Below are 21,610 nucleotides of genomic sequence, written 5' to 3' on the forward strand. Positions count from 1 at the left end.
CCACTGAGCCTGCGCTCTAGAGTCCGTGAGCCACAACTACTGAGCCCGCGTGTCTAGAGCCCATGCTCCACAACCAGAGAAGCCACCGCAATGAGAAGCCCTGGCTCGCCACAACTAGAGAAAGCCAGGGTGCAGCAACAAAGACTCAACACAGCCAAAAATAAATAATATAAATAAATTAAAAAAACAAAAACAAAAACCCCAGCCCATCATCTTGTGTGAATTTCCCCTACAGGTGAACCTGAACTTACTTACCAAGCACAACAGCGTTTGAAGAAGCAAGACTGTCCACCACCTGGGGAATGACTAAGTAAATTCCTCTGTTTGAGTTTTAAAATTTTCTAATTGTAGTAAAATACAAATAACACAGGACTCCCCTGGTGGGTCAGTGGTTAAGAATCTGCCTGCCAATGCAGGGGACACGGGTTCGAGCCCTGGTCTGGGAAGGTCCCACATGCTGTGGAGCAACTAAGCCCATGCGCCACAACTACTGAGCCTGTGCTCTACAGCCTGCGTGCCACAACTACTAAGCCCATGTGCCACAACTACTGAAGCCCACGTGCCTAGAGCCCGTGCTCCATAACAAGAGAAGCCACCGCAATGAGAGGCCCGCGCACCACAATGAAGAGTAGCTCCCGCTCGCCGCAACTACAGAAAGCCCGTGCGCAGCAATGAACACCCAACGCAGGCAAAAACATATAAATAAATTAAAAAAATAAAACAAATAACAAAAACTCTACCGTCTTAACCATTTCTAAGGGTCCAGCACAGTGGCATTAAGTACATTCACATGGTTGCACAACCATCACCACCACCCCTCTCGACCTTTTCATGTTCCCAAACTGAAACTGTCCCCATTAATTGACAGCTCCCAGGAGTTCCCTGGTGGTCTGGTAGTTAGAATTTGGTGCTTTCACTGCCACGGCCCGGGTTCAATCCCTGGTCAGGGAACTTGCCAAAAACAACAGCTCCCCATTTCCCCTCCACAGCCCCTGGCAACCTCTATTCTACCCTCTGTCTCTATGAATTTGCTCTAGGGACCTCATGTAAATGGAATCATGCTGTATTTGTCCTTTTGTGTCTGGCTTATTTCACTCAGTATAATGTCCTCAAGGTTCATCCATGTTGTAGCAGTGGTCAGAATATCCTTCCTTTTTATGACCCGATACTATTCCATTGTACAGACAGACCACATGTGATTATCCATTCACCTGTTGATGGACACTTAAGTTGCCTCCACCTTTTGGCTATCGTGAATAACGCTGCTATGAACATTGGAAGATCCACTGAATTTTTTAAAACCTTTTGCACATAGTATTTATCTTCAACACTGATGAAAAACATAAGGCCATCTTTTCACATCTCTGCCTGTTGTGTATAGCTCAGGGGACCAATTGCTGCAACACATAGACCCCAAAATGTACTATGGCTTACTCACAAGGGAAGTTTATTTTTTGTTCCCAAAGCAGTACTGGATGGGTGAACAGGTGGGGATGGGGAGATCCTTCCACATGCTAGGGACCTAGGTTGGCATGGCTTCCAGTCACCTGTGCAACATCGGGAGCAGGGGGAAGGGCCTGCAGGGGGTTGCCTGTGGAGGTGTTAAGGACCAGCCCTGGAACTGCCCCACCCCCTCCTGCTAGAAACCAGGCACATGACTGCACCGACTGCAAAGGGTGCTGGGGAATGTAGTCCAGTGCTTTCGGAAGGGCACCCGGCCTGTGTGGCTGCAGAGTACCTACTGGACCTCACTTCTCTAATGGCTTCTGTCCTCTGAAATTCAGCTGGAACCAGACTCCTCCAAGAAGCACCCACCTGGCCTCCTGCTCCCACAATGCACTACACCGATCACACCCTCCTCCAGAGCAGCATGGACCATGGGGACAGGGGTCTCCCAGCAGAGGCCTGGCCCGGGGCAGGGACTCGGTCACCTGGGGCTTTGTGGGAGGAAGCAGCCTGGCAGAGGGGTCCCTACTCCCCACATTGGTCCCTTCCCCCCACATCAGCCCCTTCCCACTGTTCAGCCAACAGGAGGCCCAAGTGGGAGGCTGGAGGGGAAGTGGTGCTTCCCCTCCTCGGGAGGCTAGAGGCCTCTGTTGGTGGGGCAACTGCCTCTGTGGTGAGGGCCCCACACAACCGCATGTTCTCTTTCTTGGGGACCTGGCCTGGCTCCTTGGCCTCCCCCACCCTTTGTCCCTCGCTGGCTCCTATTTCACTTCCCAGCTCTCTCATTACCTGCATTTCCAAGTCCCTGGATTACTGTCCTCAAAATCCCAACTAGTACAAGGGACAGGGGACTGGCCGCTGGGTTCTGGTGCCGTCACTCCCTGGGGCTGTGGTTTGGGGAGACCACCTCTCTGAGGCCAGGGTGCCTACCGTTGATGTTTCTAGGGAGTCTCTGCCCAGCTCTGGGATCTTGTGCCCTCACACAGGCCCTGCAGCACCCCAGACTCCCGACGGGTCCCTGGGAAAACCCCTGCCAGGTGTTGGGGCTTCCCAGCCTGGCCGGCCCCTGGCACTGGGAAGGCCTGACGTCTGGGGCCAGGGCCACGATGTAGCCCTTCTCCTGCCAGGGCAGCTCCAGGGCCTACCTTAGAGGAACAAGAGTAGGGTAGGGGGCCTGAGGGAGGCCATGCTTTACTTTCAGGATGAAGCCTGGCAGGGGAGGCACCTCTACTGCTGCCCTCCACGTTACTCCTCAGACCTGAGTGCACTGCCCATCCTCTGAGCCTTTGCCCAGGCTGTTCCTCTACCTGGAAAGCTCTCTGACCAATCAAACCTCTGAGGCCAGTCTGGGAGCAGTGATGCTGCCCCTGCCCTCCTGCTCTGACCAGGAACCTGACCCTCATCCACCGTCAAGGGCCTGGCCCAGCCTGGCTCGGCAAGGAGGCACTGGGGCTCAGGTTGGTGGGAGGCCAGCCCTGCCTTACCTCATCTGCAGAGAGGAAAGTACCTGCCCAGGGGCCAAAGGGTGGGCCCTCAGCCCCCCTGTCCTGAGCTGGAAGCCCAGAGGTTGGGGGGAGGTGGGTGGGGTCTGGAAGGACAAGAAGTACTGACCCCATCCGCCTCCACCAGAGTCTCCTCAGCACCACCCCCAGGACTCCCAGCCCCCCAATCTCGTCTTAGCTCTGTTCAAATGTGCCCCACTGTGCACACTCCAGGAATCCCTGCAGACGGGATCTGCCGCTGCCCCTGCTCACCCCTCTGCCAAAGGTGAGGCTGAGGAGATAGGGAGGCCTGGCCTCCGATCCAAGTGGTCAGTGCCAGCTGGACGACCTTGAGTAACCCATGCAACCTCTGAGACTGGGGGACGACTCGAGGTCACCCCCCCAGATGAGGGAGACGAAGAGGTGGGTCTGCATGAACCTTGGCCGGGGTTGTGACCACAAGCCTGCTGGCCCAACTGCACTGCTCTCCCTGATGGCCTGGGTCACTGTGTAGCCTCCGCCTCCACTGTTCTTACCCTCTGCTGCCCCCACGTGGCCACTCTTGGTGCTGCGGTGAAGGGGCTTCACTCAGCCTCCCAACCAGGGCTCCAGATCTCGTGGGCAACCCCCTGCCCCTCACTCCTCTCAGGCAGAGCTGCCCGCCCTGGCCAGGGGGCACCAACCTCCAACCCCACACTCCCAGGTGCTTTCTCCTTCTAACACCTATGATGCAAATCTGACCCCATCCTACCCTGCCCAGGCCTGCCCACAGCCCCCATTCAGCACCCTTGCTACAAACGGGGCAGTGATGGCATGACGCCTGGGCCCTGTACTAGCTTCTGGACACTCCTGGGCAAAGGGCTCAGGGACCGGGACCAGTTGGGCATCGCATTACCAGACTGCCCCTGGGGCTGTGACAGGGCAGGGTGGGGGGCCCAGGGCCAGGCTGCCAGCTTGCTTGCTCCCTACATTGGGGGAGGGTGGGCCGCCCAGCCCTGTCCCTTCTCTTGAGTGCCCAGCGTAGCACCCCATGGAGAACGCTTCCCCTCCCCGCCACAACGTGGTCATTGTTCTAGATCCCACTTTACAGATGGAGAGACAGAGGCTGGGGAGAGACCGGTCCCAGGTGACCTGCCGGTGGACGAAGGCCTCAGACCCAGGTTGCTCTGGGTGCTGTGGACCGCACAGGGCAACCGTGGGACTCCCCGGAACCGAGGTGCAGCACGAGCATGAGGACACCAGGGAAGGAGCACCAAAGGCTTGTTTTCTCCCCCAACAGGCAGGGAGGGGTGTTTCAGGAGATGTTCCAGAGACTTAGAATTACAAGCCTGGAGCTTAGAGGGTGACTCTCCACACCCAAGTCTGGACCCACCTACAGTCTCAGGCCAGGCCCAGGGTCTGGGAATCAAGGCAGCTCGGCCCTGGGGCCCCCTGTTGGGGCACCACGACTCAGTATACTGGGAATCAGCATCATGGGCAAGGGATCTGAGGTACTGGTACTGGCCTTTGAATATCAGGTGCTGGAGTATTAGGGCTCGGGAGACAGGCCTCAGAATTCAAGGGTACGGAGTCTCGGGCCTGGGGAATTAAGAGGGGTATGTGGGGAACAGAGCCTCGGGAACTCCACAGTGACCGCTCAAGGTCCGGGTCTTTGGTGACAGAGCAGGGCACCGGGCTTTAAAAGCTCAGGTTCAGGTGTCCGTGTCCCAGGTGTATGGTGGTAGGGATTTGTGGATCCAAGTACTGGGGTGCACGTTCTTGGGAGTTTGGGAGGCTGGTCTTTGGCCCCGGGGAGGTCCTGTGTGCCCTTGGCCGCCGGACAAGCGTGCTTCCCTCAGGGTTGCGAACCCCAGACGGCCCTGCAACAGAGGCTGGGTCTAGAGCAGGCCCGGTGGTCCCACCCGCGCCCCGGGACGCCAGGAGAGCCTAGGAGGGGCACAGAGCCTAGGAGGGGCAGACGGGGGTCTGGGAGGGCGGGGGTCTCACGTGTTGCTCTTCCTGCGGCATAGGAGCACGTAGACGAGCGCGACGAGGGCCACCACCGCCAGGCCTCCAAAGATGACGCCCAGCAGCACCGCGTAGCTCCGTCCTAGAGAGGCGGCAGGGCGTAAGGCGTGGGTGGGCGCACACGTGCAGGGCACGTAAGCGGGGCGGGCGCGTGGGCGGGGCAATGCTGGGGGCAGGCCGAGAGCTGGTGGGAGGGGCCGGTAGGTGGACGGGGCATCCTCACCTCGCTGGCAAGTCGGGGTGGGCTGGGACCAGGTGCCATCAGTCTGGCAGGTGCTGGCCTCGGCCCCGGCCAGGCTGTAGCCGCTGTCGCAGTGGAAGTGGACAGTGGAGCCCACCAGGTACCTCATGCCCTCCTTGTGCCCGTTGGAGGGCGGAGGCAGCCAGCCACAGGACACCACTGGGGCAGGGGTGGGGCACAGACGACAGGCCTGAGCTGCTGACCACAGCCACCAGCCTGGGGGGCCGTGTCCCAGCACCCAGTGCCCGCCGCCCTCACCCACCACCGCCCTCACCGGGCTGCAGGCTCTGCGCGCGAAGCAGGTGCTGCCTGTGGACCAACAGCGTGGCGTTGCCCACGCTCAGGCTCCCGGTGGCCGCCACGTCGAAGTTGCAGAAATTGTTGTCCCCACACAGTTTGGCCGCCTCACTCTCCTGGCTGGGGCTGGAGGTGGTCTCCTCGGGGAAGAGGGGCAGGAAACTGGGGTCATGCTTGGGCTGGAGCAGGAAATTTTCCACGAGGAACTTGGAGTCGTAGGTGAGCAGGGAGGAGGCGTTCTCCACAGCCCCTAGGGAGACAGCAGCAGGCCTGGCTGGTGGGAAGGCCTGGGGGCTCCCACACACACACCTCCACTGAGCACCCCCCAGCATGGTGCCCCCTCCCCTCCAGCCTGCGGTCACTCACAGTCAGCCCCAAACTGGAACAGTTCTTGGGAACTGGCACTGGGGGGCAGGACCTGGCCGCTGCGCAGGGTGAAGTCGTCTGAGGGGTTGTCATTGAGTGTCCCAAGGAGGCCTCGTGTGTGGGTCAGGAACTTATCGGGCAGCAGGACCGCCACACTCAGGAACGGACCCTGGACGCTGACCTCCAGGCCGGCCCCTGATGACAGCATGACTGATACTCTGTCCCCAGCAGCTACTGACAGGAACATGCCTGGACACAGGGGGAGCTGGGGTCAGGGCCGCCCCTGTGGGCACCTTGCCGTGACCCCAGAGCCCCGGGATGCATAGGCCGGCACCCATGGGCTCAGGGGCAAGGGAGGGTGTCCCCAGGGCCCAGCCTGCTATGACACTCCACCACCCCGGGTGGTGGATCTGAGGTGCCCAGGCCCTAAAGGGGGCCCCCATACCAGGGCCGTGCGTGGGGGTTGCCTGTCGGCCCTCACGCCCTGACTCCACCTCCCCATCTGCGCCCTGGACACGGCCTGCTTTCTGCCAGGGCCAGAGAGAGGTGTGGAGGCCCCGGCGGGGAGGGCAGGGGAGTGGGGCCCCCACCATCCCACTCACCCTTCAGGTCCATCCAGCTTTGCTCCTTGAAGCTGAGCACCTCCTGGTTCAGCAGCACCTGCAGGGCCCCCGCCCCATCCCTCAGCCGAACCTCTACCACATCTGAGTTGCCCTCCTGGACAGCCACAGCAGTCAGCCCTGTGCCTCGGTCCTGAGAGCCTGGGATGATGGGTGCAAAATGGGGTCCACTCGGCTCAGCCTCCCCCTCCCCAGGGATGACCCTGAGCCACCCAGAGCCCCAGGGCCCAGCCTCACCCTCGGGCGTCATCCTGGTCTGGGCCCGCGCCTGCAACCTCAGGTCAGTCCCAGAGGCCTCCAGCAGCACATACTCGCCGCGTCCGTTGAATGTGAAGTTGGTGCCATCGAAGGTGACAAAGTGCGGGTCCCCGAAAGCGGAGGCTGTGGAGAGCGGAGGGTCAGGCAGGTTGCCCTGGCCCCGCCCTGCCTGGGGCCTCGCCCTGGCCAGCACCTGCCCAGGCAGCACCCACCCAGGCGCGGGGGCTGGTAGCTGTGGCAGTCGCTGGAGGGCCGCCTCTGCATGTAGCGGGAGCACTCGGGCGCCCAGAGGCAGCAATAGTAGAAGCTGATGACGTCGTAGATCCAGTGGGAGAGGCCCGGCACGCGGGGCGGCACGCGGTATGGGGGTGCGCCCCAGTCGTGGCCACGGTCTGGGGTGCTGCCACTGGTGGAGTCGGCTGTCAGGAGCTGTGTGCCCGCCGCCGTGTAGCAGCACTGCTGGCCTGAGCCATATAGGGGGCTGGGGACACAGACAGGTCAGGGCCGCCTTGGCACCCTGCCCCCAGCCCCCACCCCGCACCCTGCCCACCGTCTCCGTGCTCACCTGGCTTGCACGGAGCGAACGCAGTGCACAGCCCCTGGGTGGTAGGTGCACGCGCTGCCGTGCTCGATGTCACAGCCGTAGTCTGCCTGCAGAGCGGCTGGTTGCTGTCCCCTGCACTGGCTTTGCGCTCTGTCATCCCCTCCCTGGGAGCCAACCCCTCTGGGGCCCTGGGCCCTCAGACCCCAGCCTTACCTCCCAGGTCTCTACCTGCCTCCCCCTGCACTGCCTTGGACGGCACAGCCGTGTGCCTAGTTGGGGCAGCTGGCCCCGCCTGTCCCCTCGCTCCCTCCTGGGCCCTGACTGGGGTGGGGGCTCACTTGGAAGCGGCCAGAGTCAGCCTGGGCCTGGGCCAGGGTGCAGGGGCAGTCGGGCACCTCCTCCAGGAAGTTGGGCAGCTGGTCCTCCAGCTCCTCCCAGGCCAGGCACTGAGCTCGGGCCCAGGCCACAGGGTCTGCCCGGAAGTCATCGCCCAGGTGCCAGGCTAGCGCGTGCTCGTTGCTCCAGAGTGCGTGCACGTCCCTATGGGGACACATGCACACTAGGGACCACCCTTCCTGCCCTCGGCCCTGGCTCCCCATCTAGCGTGGGGGCAGCAGGCAGACAGGCCCCAGCCCATCTGCTGCAGGGCGGCCCTTACTTCTCCCCTGCGTGGTGTTTGCTGTTGACAATGCGAAGGGCACCCACTTTCCACCTCTGGTAGTCTTGAGGTGCAGGTTTTGGTGTGAAGGTGAAGGAGCCGGAGTTGGTGATGCTTGTGGCCAAGGAGTACAGGTATGACCACGCTGCCGTCCACTCCCGGGAGTACGGCTTCCCTGGGGGAGAGAAGGCCTTGTCAGCCCCCGGGCCTGTCCGAGTCCGAGGAACCCCGGGGCGTGGGGTGGGGGGGTGGGGTGCCGGTCTTTGGTGCTCAGAGCAGCCTGGTAGATGGACAGAAGGGTAGACAGATGACCACCATAGGAGGCCCTGCCCTGTTTGGGGAGGGAGCCAGGCCCAGGGCCAGCCATCCATCCAGGGGCTCAGAGAGGATGGGGCAGAGCAAGCCTTTTCTGTTTCCAGGATAAGCCTTGTATCCAGGAGCGGAGAATGGCCACACCTCCTCCTAGAGCTGGTACCCAAACAGCCAGGGCTCCCCAGCTTCCCTGTGCTGCTCCAGCCAGTTCCCCTTTCTTGCCTGCACTCTTCCCACTAGAAATCCCCACCTGGATTCCCCCCACCTGGAATCCCCTTTCTCCCATCTCTGCAAGCCCCAAACTCCTGACCCCACCAAGCCCCACAGAGGCAGCCTAGGGTTACTCTGCTGGCCTCACCTGTCTCCTCGTAGCCCCACAGCTCTACGGTGATGGAGTTTGTGGGCAGAGCCAAGGTGTTCCAGGTCAGGGTGAGGTTACCCTGGGTGCTGGCGGTGCCGTAGTACTGCCAGCGGGTCTCGTTCACCAGCTGGCTCTTTTCGGACTCTGACACTTTGCTGGGGTGCACTGGGCAGGGGGCAGGGGGCGGGGGTGAGGGGTGAGTGAAGGCCCAGGGCCCAGGGGGTCCAGGGGAGGAGGCCCGGGGCTCTTAGAGCTGTGACGACCTCCCAAGGACAAAGCACAGCAGTCCCTCGGGAGCGATGCTCTCCCCCTGGCGGCAGGAAAGGGCAGGAACTGGGAGAGGCAGGGCCCTGCCCCCACCCATGCCCAGGCCTCTGTCCTCCACCTGGCTGCTCCCCTCCCCTGGCTGGCCGAGCCACACTCCCTCTGGGCTGGAACTCCTGCATGGGTGCCAGCGGTGGGGAAAGGAGCTTGGGGAGCCTGCACCCAGGGAGTCGGGCGGGCCTCCAGAGGGACAGGTTCACCCAGAGCAGGTGGGCCAGGTGTGCATAGATTAGCGCCATGGAAAGTCCCTGTGAGGGGCCTGGGCCCGGGAGGGTGCGGCCTGGTGCCTCCAGTCTGGACCAGCATGTTGGGTCTCACCAGCCAGCCAGGTGCCTGAGCGTGGGAAGGAGCGGCCATTGTCCATGGAGAGCGTGAAGGGGATGCGGCCGGTCTCATAGAGCAAGGGTGACACACAGTGCACTCGGCCCGAGGAGTCCACGAAGCCGCGGGTCTGGATGCTCTCCTTAAAGCTGTGAGTGTGGAGGAGGCAGGAGAGGCTGGGCCAGCGTGGGCTGACCTCTCTGAGGCTCCCAGCCTCCTCCCTGGGGAAACCATCTGGCCAGCCGTCCCAGTCCTCTGTCCCGGGGGCCCCACCCAACCAGCCAGTGGGTCTGAGCCCCAGCGTGCACAGAGCCCTCGGGCCTCCCACCTGCAGATCACGCTGTCAGTGGGGTTGGACCAGTTGAGATGCTGTATCACAAAATCCTTGCCACCCATGATGGAGCCCGAGTAGGGCAAGATCTCCAGGCAGAAGTCCCGAATGTCCGAGCAGCAGCTGGCCAGGCCGAAGCAGGTCGGGTGGCAGGAGCACGGCCCATCCTGGACTCCACAACGGTAGGAGCAGCTCCCCTGGGCACCTGGAGGAGAGGGCCCTGAGTGCCCAGCCTGGCCACCCCATGTACAGGGCCCACATCTCTTTCCCCCTCGAGCCTGTTAGAAGCATCCCCAGGAGAAAGTTGGCCAGGAATTGCACTGACCACCACGTGGACCCAGTGGAAACCCATAGGGCCCGTGGGGTGGGGTAACTCTTAGTCCAGTTGGCCTGAATGGCTGGCTAGAATGAGGGGAGATTTGGGGAAATGTGTCCAGACATAAAACTTTTTGGGAGGAGCCCCTGGGCAGACTGACCCTCAGCTACCAAGTCCGGTACCTGACGGCGTCCTCAGATGGCTACACGTGCCTGACCCCTTGACATGGGCCGGGGACCTGTCTCCACTCCTAAAGCATCAATGGACCGGCAGCCTGGAGAAGAACCACGCTGGCTTGGCCGATCTGGGGTCTGGGATATGGCTACTAAGAGTCCCAGTGGAGGCCCACTAGGGGCTCGCGCCCAGGCTGAGTTTGCCGCATCTCACTCCGCTGGGCAGTGCAGGCTCACCGGTTACGGCCCCACCCTCGGGGGAGAAGGCCAGGGGTTCTCCCCTTCGTTTAGGGGAGAGGAGGGACAGTTCCAGCAGAGGACCCAGCCAGGCCAGGAGAGGGGACAGGGTGGTTTGGTGGGGGGCTGTGGGCACCCATCGCCCTGGAGCTGGCCTGGCTGTGCAGATTGGAGGGTGGAGACTGGGGTGGGGTGCAGGCCCACGTCCCATCTGGCCCTTCCCTGCCATTCCCCAAAGGGGCTGGTCAAGGGCCAGGCTTGGGCCTGAGCCACCACTACGGGCCCTACTTCACCCAGCACAGGGCCTGGCACTCAATAAATATGTATTGACCAAGACTGTGATAGCTTGAGGGGGTGGGGAAGGAGGCCCAGTGATGACTGTAAGTGAGATAAGTGGACGGAGGGTGTTGGTGCTTCCCTGAGATGGGAGATAGGCCGGGGAGCTGGCAAATACCAGCTCAGCTCAGCCCAGCCCAGCCCAGCCCGGGGGCCAGGGTCCCGGCTCTGGAGTGCGTGGCCTTCCCCTAGACTTTCTCAGGTTCAGCCCACCTTGAGAAGGACCCAGAATCCTGCCTCTGGCCAGGCAGGGGGCCCAGTGGGGCTGGGGGCTCTTCCATGTACAAACACACCCTCCATCGGCGCTTGAGGTGCAGGCCAAGGGCTCTCCAGAGCTCACCACACCCTGGCCACCTCCCTCCCAGCCTGCCACCGCCTTCTGGCTCCCAGCAAGCTTAGGGTAGGCATGGCCCAGACACCCCCATCCCTACCAGCAGCCCCTTGACCCTGGGCTCCCCAGAATTTCTTCTTAGCACCCCTAGTATGGTCACAGATGGCCCGACGGATGGACAGAGGCTGAGCCCAGGGAAGTTCTGCCTCGGGTCTGACTACAGCGGGCAGATGGACAGACAGACGGGGGACAAAAGGGCAGCATGGGGGCGTACCTGCTGCAGGCCAGGGGCCTGGGTCGGGGGCTGTCACCAGCAGCAGCAGGGTCCAGGGCAGGAGAGACAGCTTCATGGTGCCTGCCTGTGTCTGCAGCCAGCGCAGCAGTGGCTGGGAGGTGGCGGCGGCTCACTCCCCACGCCCTGGCCCCGCCCCACGCTGCCGCCCCGCCTCACCCGGGTCCCCTCTCAAAGTCCACAGGTGTCCTATGCGCCCTACTTGCCCAGTTAGCACATTCCTGGCCCTTGGCCCGCGACTCGTGGAGGGGGCCCACGTCCTGAAGCCGGATGTCCGGAAGCTGCAGCTCAGACCCTGGATCCCACCCCGGAGCCTGCTCTGGGGAGCCAGGCCAGGCTCCTAAAGGGGATGGGATGCTGCAGTGGGGATGAGGCAGGGTTGTCCTTGCAATCCCAGGATTCCAGCCCCTCGGGTCCCAGGCCACAAGCCTGGCATCTCAGCTTCCCTGCAGGGAGCAGGGGGTCCCAGTTCCTCCCCACAGCCGGGTGGGGTACGGGAGCAAGTGACTTCCTGCTGGTGCCTGCTGCAGGCCGGCTGTGTGGGCGCTGGGGGAGGGCTCCCTCTCAGGAAGGGTGGGAGTTGTCAGACACAGCTCCGTGGGGATCCCTTTTGGAGGGAGGAGGGGAAGGGGGAAGGAGGGGGGGAAGGAGGAGGGGAAGGGAGAGTTGGGGAGGAGGAGGAGGCAGGAGGTGAAGGGGGAGAGGGGGAGGGGAAGGGAGAGAGGGAGAGGGGAAGGAGGAGGGAGGGGCCTAGCCTCAGGCAAGTTAACCCTGGGGGTGGGGTGGGAGCTGAGGCCAGGACCCCGGTCTCCCCTTGGCCTGGCTTTCTGGGCCCCTGGGTCAGTCTGAGGGCTCCAGACGTGCTTCCGCCTTGGGCTGGGGACCAGGAAAGGAGCCGCCCGGCCCCACCCGCCCCTACCCTTTCACTCTCGATATTTACATAATCTCTTCTTTGTATATCTTCCTCCTATTGGTGCCGGTGAGGAGACTGAGGCCCAGACAGGGAGGGGGCGGTTAGGTCACTGGGAGAGGCATCTTCTGGGAGCCTCCAAGGTCAGGGTATGGGGGGAACCCAGGCCTAGGACTCACTTGGGCTCTGCCACCTGGGCCCGGGGTCTGGACAAGCAGACAGTGGCGGTTTCTCAAGACGTCTGAAGGAGACAGGGTCCTGGACCCCTCAGGGAACTGAAGGTAGCGGGGCACAGGCTTTGGCCACATGACCGGCCTTGGCCGCGGAGGTCGGCCAGCCTTGTTCCCTGGTCACCGCCGCCTCGCAGCTGCTCCAGAGAGCTGGGCTGCCACAGGTGTCGGGAGCCAGCCGCGGGAGTTGGAACCAGAAGTCCCAAGTGGATTACTGGTTGTTCAGAGCACTTCTGTGGGCAGGTGCCCTGGGTGTGGACACTGAGGTCCCCAGCCAGCCTGGGGGCCGGTGCTGGGACTCGCCCGGGCCCAGAGCACAGCTTAGGGAAGGAAGCTCCTGGGGAGGGACCAAGGTGTCCTGCGCCCCAGTCAGGAAGGGCCCTGGGAGATGGCTAGGCTGCTCCCAGGAAGGGGGTCTATGGACCGGGGGAAGGAAGGTGGCCACCTCCTCTCCCCAGCCTGAACCAGAAGCCAGGAGTGCAGCGTGGGGGCCCAGGGGGCTCAGCTGAGTAACTGCCGGTCCCCTCAGGCCCTGCGGCCTTGAGAAGGGCCTGAGTCAGTGCCAGTTCAGTGCCCTGGGTTCCCACGTGGCTCTGCCGGGCCTGGGCTGGGGACCCTGCAGTGTCCAGCCTCTTGGGCCTTTCTTCCCAGGCAGTGGGGGGTGGGGGCACAGCGTCCAGCCCACGAGGGGCACAGCGCAGCAAGAAGGGTCTCTGTCCCTCCCTGGCAGAGAAGGCCCCCAGAGCGGGACCGGCCCCCAGCTGTGGGGCTGGCGGCTGGGCCCCCACGGCACGGAGGGGCTTGACACTGTGAAGGGCAGGTGCTCCCACAGAACAGACGGGCTTGGAGCCGGGATGGTGGGGCCAACATCACTCTGCTGGGGCCCCACGTTTGTATCTCGCACTGAGCCCCCCGACTCGTGTGGCTGGTCCTGTCAGAAGGCGAGTATGGTGGGAGGTCAGCGCCACCCCCTGCCTCAGGCCCCTCCCCAGGGTGCCCATCACATTGGGGTGCAAGCCACCTCCTCAGCACGGCTGGGACCCTCCTGACCCTGACTCTGGAGGGACGTGCCCTCACCCCTGTGCTCCTTCCAGGCCCGGCTGCTGTCTCTCCCGGGAGCGTCTGCCCTGTGTGGCTCCCGCCTGCTCCCCGGGTGCCTGTGGGTCAGACCCTGACCTGGCCTGGGGGAGGAAGGCCCAGAAAGCCTGGACAGGGATCGCCACCCCAGGGGACAAAGAGGCCAAGACGACTGTTCCATCTTTATTAGAAAAGCAACCAAAAAAGGACCCTCCGCTGCTGTGACCCAGACAGAGCCCGTGGAGGGTGGACGAGGCCGCCTGGCTGGGGGCGGTCACGTTTACAAAGAAAATCACTTCATAAAAAAGGAGGTGGGCCCTGCTGGGCTCCTGTGGCCTGTGGCCCTGTGGTTGGGACGCCCCACCGGGCGGGGCGTGGGGGGGGTGGTGGAGGTGGTGGTGCGTGGGGAGTGGCCCTCAGATGTCCATGTAGTCATCGTCCTCATCTGTCTCGCTCTCCAGCGAGGACTCCTGGCTCGATGTCTCCAGGACCTCCAGGGCCGGCTGGCACAGGCTCTCCTTCCTCACGTTGGCAGCCGACTGGGCAGACAGGATGGCTGACTGCACAGACCGGGTGAGGCAGTGGTCAGTGGCAGCCTGGCACCACCACCCCACCCCCCACCCCCCACCCCCAGCCCTGTGTCCCACCCAGGACCTGCAGTCACCTTCAGCTTCTGTTTGGTCTCCTCTGAGATGCTGCCTTTGGGCGAGAGCAGGGTCGGGGTGGGCGGCGTGACGGTGATCTCAGGGGGGAACTTGGTGGTGGCCGAGGGGATGACCAGCTTTGGCATGTTGGGCAGGAGGCGTGATTTGGCCCGGCTGGGCTCAGCCTTGCCCGGGTGGCCCTCGGGTGGCTGGGCACTCCCACCACTGGGCACCTTGGAGCTGGCAACTGTGGGGTGGACCCAGTGGACTGAGCCGGGCTCTCGGCCTCCCGGACCTGCCTGCCCCTCCCTTGCTTGGGGCTCATCCCCCGCAAACCCTGCACCACAGAGGCACCAAGACGCCTCCTCTGGCAGCGTCAGACCGCCCTACCCTCTCTCTTTAGGCCTGTGCTGGTTGCCAGGCTCCCAGGCCTCCTCCTGTCTCTCTGCCTCCCCGAGGGCCTGGCTCTGGCTCTGGCTCTGGCTCTGGGCTGTGGGGCACCCCCAAAAGCACAGTGTTCACTGGGTGCCCAGGGCTGGGACAAGGGCAAGCCCTGCACCTCCCAGGCACGCATGTGAGCTCTCAGACCATCCTAGTGAGGCAGGAGATAGACGAGCCCCCAGGGCGAACAGCTGGAGTTCGCTCCCTGTGGACAGATACTCCGAGATGAAAATAGCAGGACAATTGAGAAAGGAGGCTGGGCCCTGCCCAGATGAGGAATACAGGCCACATGTTCCTCATTCGCAAGTCAAAGAGACCTTCCTGACTAGAAAGCTCCTTGGAGGTCACAAGGGGAGTGATGCTCCTACCCATACAGGTCTCTTCCCTAGAATCCATCTTGGCTGAGAGGCAGCACACAGGGGAGGATCCCGAGATACACCAAATACGGACTTGGAAGCAGGCAAATCAAGATGATTGGCCAAAGGAAACCCGGAAGAAATGCCCCATGTGATTCAAACTAGCAGGAGGGCGCCACTCTCTCTCTGAGCCCACCTGTGTGTCTATCCACATGTACTGTACACTTTTTCCTCCTAATAAACACTTTACTTGTTTCACTACTTTCCGTCTTTATGGGAATTCTTTTCTGCAAAGCCGAAGGGCCGGGGCCTTGTCACTAACCACTGGCCTAGTGGCTAGGGTTCAGCGCTCTCACTGGCCGGCAACCAAAACCCTGCTTCGAGCGGCTGCAGGCCGAGGCCACCTGAGATCACTAGGACACACATTCTATTGGTCATTCCCGCCACAGGGAGGATGCTGGGGCTCAGAGCTGGCCACTCAGCCAGCATCCACTTTCCCCTCGCGCCTCAGGAAGAGCCGGAGCTGGGAGGCAGCAGTGTGGGCTGGCAGCCTCCGGGAGCCGCAGCCTGGCTGGTGTCCACATTCTTCCGCTGCTCCATGGCTTTAAAAGGAGCGGGGCTCACTCAGCCCCCATGCCCGACTCCCTCGGGCTGGCACCAAGCCCTGCTGTCCTGAGTGGGGTCTGCGAGAGGCCCCAGCCCTGAGGAGTCCCCGAGGGGCCTGGCTGGTTGAGGCGGCTGGTGGGAACGGGCTGTGACTCAAGACACAGACACGGACACAGACATGACATGGATGCCCATCTGGCTCCGCCCAACCCGGCCGGCCCTCTGCCCACCCCTGCCTCCTCCCCGCCCCACGCCTGCCCCTCCCATGGACCCATCTGGGCACAGGCACCCCTCCCTCTCGGCTAGGCCACCTTGGCCTGGGCTCAGCACCTCCCGAGCTATTCCCCTCTGTGAGGCAGGGGTGGGGGTGGGGGTGGGGGGTCTCGGGCCCTTCCGTCCCCCGAGGAAGCTCTCCAGCCAGGCCTTCCCTGCCTGGCCTGCCTTTCTTGTCTACCTCACCCCCAGGCCCACTCCAGGCCCCTCTGTCGAGAAGCACCCGCTGACTGCTGGCCCTGGGGGCCGTGATGGGCTGCTCCCGACTGGCCTTACCCTGGCTGCAGGTGGGCTCAGCGCCTGTCCGGGGGACCGCCTCTGCTGGCCAGCAGTGCGGCTCTGCTGGAGGGCCCTCGGGGGCCGTCTTCACCTGCTCGCTGCACCGCGGCTCCTGGGGCAGGAAGCCCGTGCCCTCTGCCCCTCCTGCCAGCTCTTCTTCCTCTGTGGAGACACAGCACGGCTATGGGTGACACGCCCCCCACCCTTGGGATAGGGGCCTCCACCTCCACCATGGCCGCGCAGGGGCTCCGCTGGAACAATCGCCCGGGTGGGGCCAGGCTGCTACCAGCAGGAAACCGCTCACCCCTGTGGACATGCTATGAACCTGCCACAGCGGGGGCCCCACCCCAGCTCACAGGAGTGGCCACTGGAACCGAACAATCCAGCTAAGGACAAAGTAGATGGAGCGGTGGCGGGCCTGGCGCCCTCCTGCCAGGCCACACCTTCCAGGTGTGAGGAGGGGGCTGTGAATCAGCCTCCGTGGTGCCAGGTGGTCAGTCGGCACAGGGGCGCCTGCCCCCAGGGCCCCCGGCCACGTCCGGCCTCTTTGCACTCCCATTCCTCCTCCTTCCCCTTGAGGCCCGGACTCTCCTGCCACGCCGGCCATGACCCCAACACCCAGCCGCTCCCCACTTGTGGTGACACTGGCCCCTCCCTGGCTGGGCAGGGGGACAGATGGGCCTCCTGCCTGTTGGCTCCAGTCCTGGAGGACAGCACCTGCCCTGCTGCCTGGCCGCGAGCCACGCCCTCCCTTCTCGGTTCTGACTGCCCGGCAGTCAGGGTCACAGCCTCTTCGTTCCCAGGGTCCAGCTCCACACGCTGCCACAGGCAGGGATGAGCCCCTCGGAGGCTCCAGAGCTGCCCTCCTGGGCCCCGCGGAGCAGGTGGAGCAGCAGGAATCCTGTGGCCCGTGGCAGGAATGGGTCACTGCACCGGGCACGCACCCACGATGCGATGCAGGCCCGGTGGCTGTCTGGTCCAGGGCCTTCCATAGGTGGCAAAGCCCTGCCTGGCTGGGCCCAACACTGAGGGCCTGGCCGAGCGACCTGGAGCGGCTGCTTGGGTTAGGGGAGCGGGCAGGGGGCTACCTTGCTGTGAGCAGTCTACAGGCCAGGCTGGCAGGAAGCGAAGTCTGCCCTCAGGGGGCAGGTATCAGTCCCTCCTGCCCCCAGGGCACAGTCCGGCCTCCCTTCTTGATGGGTGGCCAGAGGAGGAGGGACACTCGAGGCAGGGAAGTCCAGCAGAGACTCAAGCACGTGGAGAGGTGCTTCCTAGGCCAGGAGGCCCTGTGAGGAGGACCACGGCGGGGTGGTGGGGGTACCAACGGGGAGGGGACCTGCCTGGTGCCTCAGCCTTCAGGGAAGAGCTATCTGGGGCTCCCCGAGCCCCCAGGCCTCAGGCTCTGTGGAAGCAGGGGGACGGGCTGGAATCCTGAGCCATCGGGGTAACTCTCCCTGCTCCCTAGGTAAACTCACAGCCTGGCCGCTGAGTCCCCAAGGCCCAGTGTCCTGGAGGCGCCCCTGACCCAGGCTCAGACTCTCCCTGGCTTCTTGACTGGCACGAGGCCGGCACTGTGGCCCCCTCAACCCCGTCCGGCGGGCGGCACCCTGCACAGACAGGTGCTCCCTGCCCTGAGTCCTGACCCAGCTGGTCCCACGGCCTGGAGCCCCCACTCCCCACCCCTGGAGCCCTGACCACCTCAGCAAGAGGGACCCTCAATCACTCATGGGCCAGGCACCGTCAGCAGGAAATCCAGTCCTGGCCTGTGGCGGGCAGACACCCAAGGAGACAGGGAGGTGAGCCGACGGGGGCAGCGATGGGCAGTGTCAGGGCCCCTCTTGGGGGACGCACAGTGGAGGAACTGAGGCCTCTAGCCAACAGCTGGCGAGAACCTGAGGCCACCAACAACCTGAGAGCGCCCAGGGGACCAGCTGATGGCCTGACGCCCCCGAAGTTCTGATCCTCTGGGACAGGAGTCAGGCGGCGGCGGCGACAGGCCAAGGGACGGCAGCCAGGTCTTCGTGGAGTGAGTGGCTTCCCCAGGCCGTGGACGGTCATTGCCGCCACCCTGTGAAGTCACCCCCAGCAGAACCCGCCTGTAGGGCCGTGCTCACCGTCTGCCACCGTTGCTCTGCTGGGTGTGGACAGCGAGACACATGGGACAGCAGAGAGGACGGGACGCCCAGGCCACTGGGTGGAGCCGCACCTGTGGCCCTTCGGCCTCAGAGGCTCCTCCCTAAACACTCGGCTGCAGGGGCTACCTCAGGGGAGGTGACCGTCTCAGGCCGCGGTCAGCACCGCTCTGACTGGCTGGGTAGAGGGTCCCTGCACTTCCCCACCTTCAGAGCAAACTAGGGACCCATGAGGTTGGGGGCCTGGGCCCTCAGCCTCCATCTGGGCAGAGCAGTCTGTGGGAGCAGCGCTCCTGGTCACGGCTAACCGGGCTTCCAGGTCTGGCTCCGGCCAGGCACTCCTGCTAGGGCTGACTGTCCCCTTGTTCAGATGGGTGAGGAAATGACATGGCCGAGCCTGCATGGCAGACAGTAGCACCCCAGCTGTGGCCCTCCACGTCGATGGCTCCTGGTGGACAGGTGAGCCTGGCCTTCGGGGACGAGCAGGGATGTGTGGGCAGGTGGGAGCCCGGCCCCGGGTCCGCGGAGCAGGGAGGGAGAGGCGCAGGGTGTGTGTGCGTGTGTTTGTTTGTCCTGAAGCGTCTGCCCTCCCTGGTCTGCTGGCTGCCCCCGCCCGTGGGCTGCCGTTCCCATTCCCAGTGGCATCTAGATTTGGAAGGAACTGGGGCTCCCTCCTGCCGACAGAGCCCCCAGCCCCATCCTTCCGCAGCCCCCGCCTCAGCCTGGCCGGCTTCCGTCTGCCTCGCCCCGGGGGCGCAGGAGCTGGGCAGGTCTGCCCCACAGCCCAGCAGGCACCCAGGACTGCTCACAGGCCTGAGAGGTCTCATGTGCACTGGGGTCAGGACCCCCTCCCCACTCCTGAATCCTCGTGGGAGGAGAAACATGGTGAGGTGGGTGCTGTGAGGGTGGGGTGGGGTGGAGACAGCTTCTCAGGGATCACCAGGCTGGAGGCGCCCACACTCTCCATGCAATGAGCAGGACTTGCCGCTGGCTGGCAACGGGGTCTGGGCCCTGCTCTGGCCCAGCCGGGCCTCACCACCAGGTGAAGGGGATGGGACTCACCTGGGCCCGAAGAGGACATGCTGGGGGTGGCCTCGGGCCTGTGTGGCCGTGGGGGCCCGGGATCCTTGGACGGGTCTGGGGTAGAGCCTGACGCCGAGGGAGGACAGGTGACAACACCCGGGGCGGCAGCCTGCGCAGGACGAGGCTTGGTGTGGCTATCGCTGGGCCGCTGCGGGGTGTCCGTCGGCGTGGGGTCGGGGGCTGCAGGGGCCACAGCTGTAGGGAAGAAGTTCTCTCGGCTGTCCTTAGGGTGCTTTGGGGTGGTGGGTGTGTCCCCTGCAGCCTGGGAGGACAAAGGGGAGGTGAGGGAGGTCAGCTGGGCAGGCCTGAGTCCACGCTATCCCCCAGGACACCTGTCATGGTGCCCCGCTCTGGGCCCCAATGCTAGCAGGGAGGCCCACTCTGCCAACTCGGGACACCGCTGGGGGCCCAGAGTCCGTCCCTAGGAGAACTTCCAGGCCACGCTGGCAGGGGCTCAGTGGAGGGGCATCAGGCTGGCCGGGATCTTCACCCTCCCACTCCTGGGTGCCAGCCTGGGAGGAACATGCCAGCCATGACCCGGGGCACAGGCTGGTGGCCCCCTCCAAGACTGACTGCAGTATGGGAGGTCAGTCTTGGAGGGCGACTTCCCAAGGCCACTGGTGGAGGGGTCCTGAGACAGCCGGGATGACACCGCCAGAGTCAGCTCCTGGGCTTTGTGCAGCCCCAAAGCCACAGCACCCGAGGCGGCCCCAAGCGTGGCCCCTGCCGGCAGCCTGGCCTCGGCTGCCCCGTGGTTCCCCCACCACAGGCCGTCGGTTCTCAGGGAGCCGGGCCCTTCAGGACCTCCCCATCCTTGTGCACACAGTTCCCTCTGCCGCTAGGCCTTTTCCACTTTGTACCTGAAGCCCACTCCCCAGGCGGTGCGAGGGCCACGGCTCCCTGAGAGCAGCTGCGAGGTGGGGCAGGGGCTCCACGCGGCCTCTGGCAGCAGAGCTGAGGGCTGCACCCCAGTGCCTGAGCCACACCCCAGCCTCACCATACTTGGAGCCAGCCCACACCAGGGCCGTGGGGACCCCTGCCCGGGGCTGCGAGTGCGGGAGCCTCACGCCTGCTGGGAGCATGCCCCATCCCCAGCTTCACGGGGTGCGGTCAGCCCGGCGACTCTGCTGTGCAGTGAGTGTCTGGGATGAGCCCAGACCTCCAGTGGGAGGGTGGGCAGGACAGGACCTGTCTGTTGTGGGCAGACACATGGGGAAGGTGGGTGCTGTGTCCCTATCCTGCGGGAGCCACGGGTGATGGCACTCAGCCTCTAATTATGTCCCGAGCACCCTCCTGGCATGTGCCGGGCTGCGTGGCAACTCGGAAATGCCTCCAGCAAAATGGACACAAAATGGGTGGGAGCAGTGGCTCCCAGGGCCACGGCCGCCTCCCCCGCAGCACTGGCCAGAGGCGGGTCCAGGACAGCTGTGACCGACATGGTTGTCATCCCTGAGGTCGCTTCCTAGGCTCCTCTGACAGGCCAGGTCCCAGCTGGGTGCTGGTCCTCCGTGGGCCTCCATCTCCCCATGTCCCCTCCTTGCCCTTGGCTCCTGCCAACTGCGTACCCCCTTTCACCTCAGACCAGAGACCAGTTAAGGGGGAAGCTGTCTGGGGGTTTCCTGTGTGGTTCTATCATTTCAAGCACCTTAAAAGTCTGCATCAGAAACAGCCCTCCTTTCTCTGGAGTGATCACTGCCCACCTGCCCCAGTCTGGGTTGGTGGAGGAGGCAGGAGGGGGACCCCTGGGCCCGACCCTGCTCTGGGGCACTGGGCAGTCATTTCTGTCCCACAGAGCAGAGGTTGTGACGAGGTGGCTGCACTGTGAACTCTGCTGCCTTGGCAATAGCAGGGCGGTGGGGACTGCCGGCAGGGGGACACCTGCCTCCAGGGATTCCTGCCCTCAGCTGGGGGTCTGGCCCTCCTATGTGGCCCACAGCCCACTTGGTGAAGGTTGAACCCCTGGGCTTCCTCAGACCCAGAACCCAGGTGGGGCAGTGGCCCGATGCCCCACTCCACTGAGAAAAAGCCCATCTGGACACCGAGGGACAGCCAGCCGCTGAGGGACTAGGACACGACTCCCCGGCTGCAGCTGGAAGCCCACTGCCCTGAGCTCCTGCCTCTGGACTCCCTCATGACACCCTTCCCCAGGGGGCCCAAGGAAGAGTGATGACTGGGAAGGCCGGGCCTGCTGCTGGGGCAGGGCAGTCAGGCCACCCCTGGGGACAAAGAGGCCGCACCTACCCAAATGGCACGTACCTGCTCTTTGACCTAGGGACCTGGCCCGGGATCATCCCCACCTGTGGCTCACCTGACCCGGCCCCTGCCCC

General features: G+C 63.9%; 2 protein-coding genes across 2 annotated transcripts in view; both read right to left on the reverse strand.

The window, feature by feature from the left end:
* Positions 1-1,432: 1,432 nt before the first annotated feature.
* SUSD2 (sushi domain containing 2) lies at positions 1,433-11,310 on the reverse strand. Its single transcript, XM_060028450.1, has 15 exons — positions 11,235-11,310; positions 9,565-9,772; positions 9,234-9,385; positions 8,589-8,756; positions 7,919-8,093; positions 7,599-7,800; positions 7,282-7,367; positions 6,929-7,197; positions 6,696-6,839; positions 6,441-6,599; positions 5,839-6,087; positions 5,450-5,722; positions 5,158-5,334; positions 4,914-5,016; positions 1,433-4,786 (listed from the first exon to the last, which is right to left on the reverse strand). The coding sequence occupies exons 1-15, from the start codon at positions 11,308-11,310 to the stop codon at positions 4,762-4,764; spliced, it is 2,466 nt and encodes an 821-aa protein (XP_059884433.1). The 3' UTR covers positions 1,433-4,761.
* Positions 11,311-13,639: 2,329 nt separating this feature from the next.
* CABIN1 (calcineurin binding protein 1) overlaps positions 13,640-21,610 on the reverse strand; it is a 97,876-nt gene continuing 89,905 nt past the window's right edge. The window contains 4 exon segments of the mRNA XM_060028466.1: positions 13,640-14,029; positions 14,134-14,360; positions 16,066-16,230; positions 19,263-19,545. Of these exon segments, the coding sequence (XP_059884449.1) occupies positions 13,886-14,029; positions 14,134-14,360; positions 16,066-16,230; positions 19,263-19,545 (819 nt within the window). The 3' untranslated portion in view covers positions 13,640-13,885.

The sequence above is a fragment of the Delphinus delphis genome, chromosome 13 (assembly GCF_949987515.2).
Source record: "Delphinus delphis chromosome 13, mDelDel1.2, whole genome shotgun sequence".
Classification (NCBI taxonomy): Eukaryota; Metazoa; Chordata; class Mammalia; order Artiodactyla; family Delphinidae; genus Delphinus; species Delphinus delphis.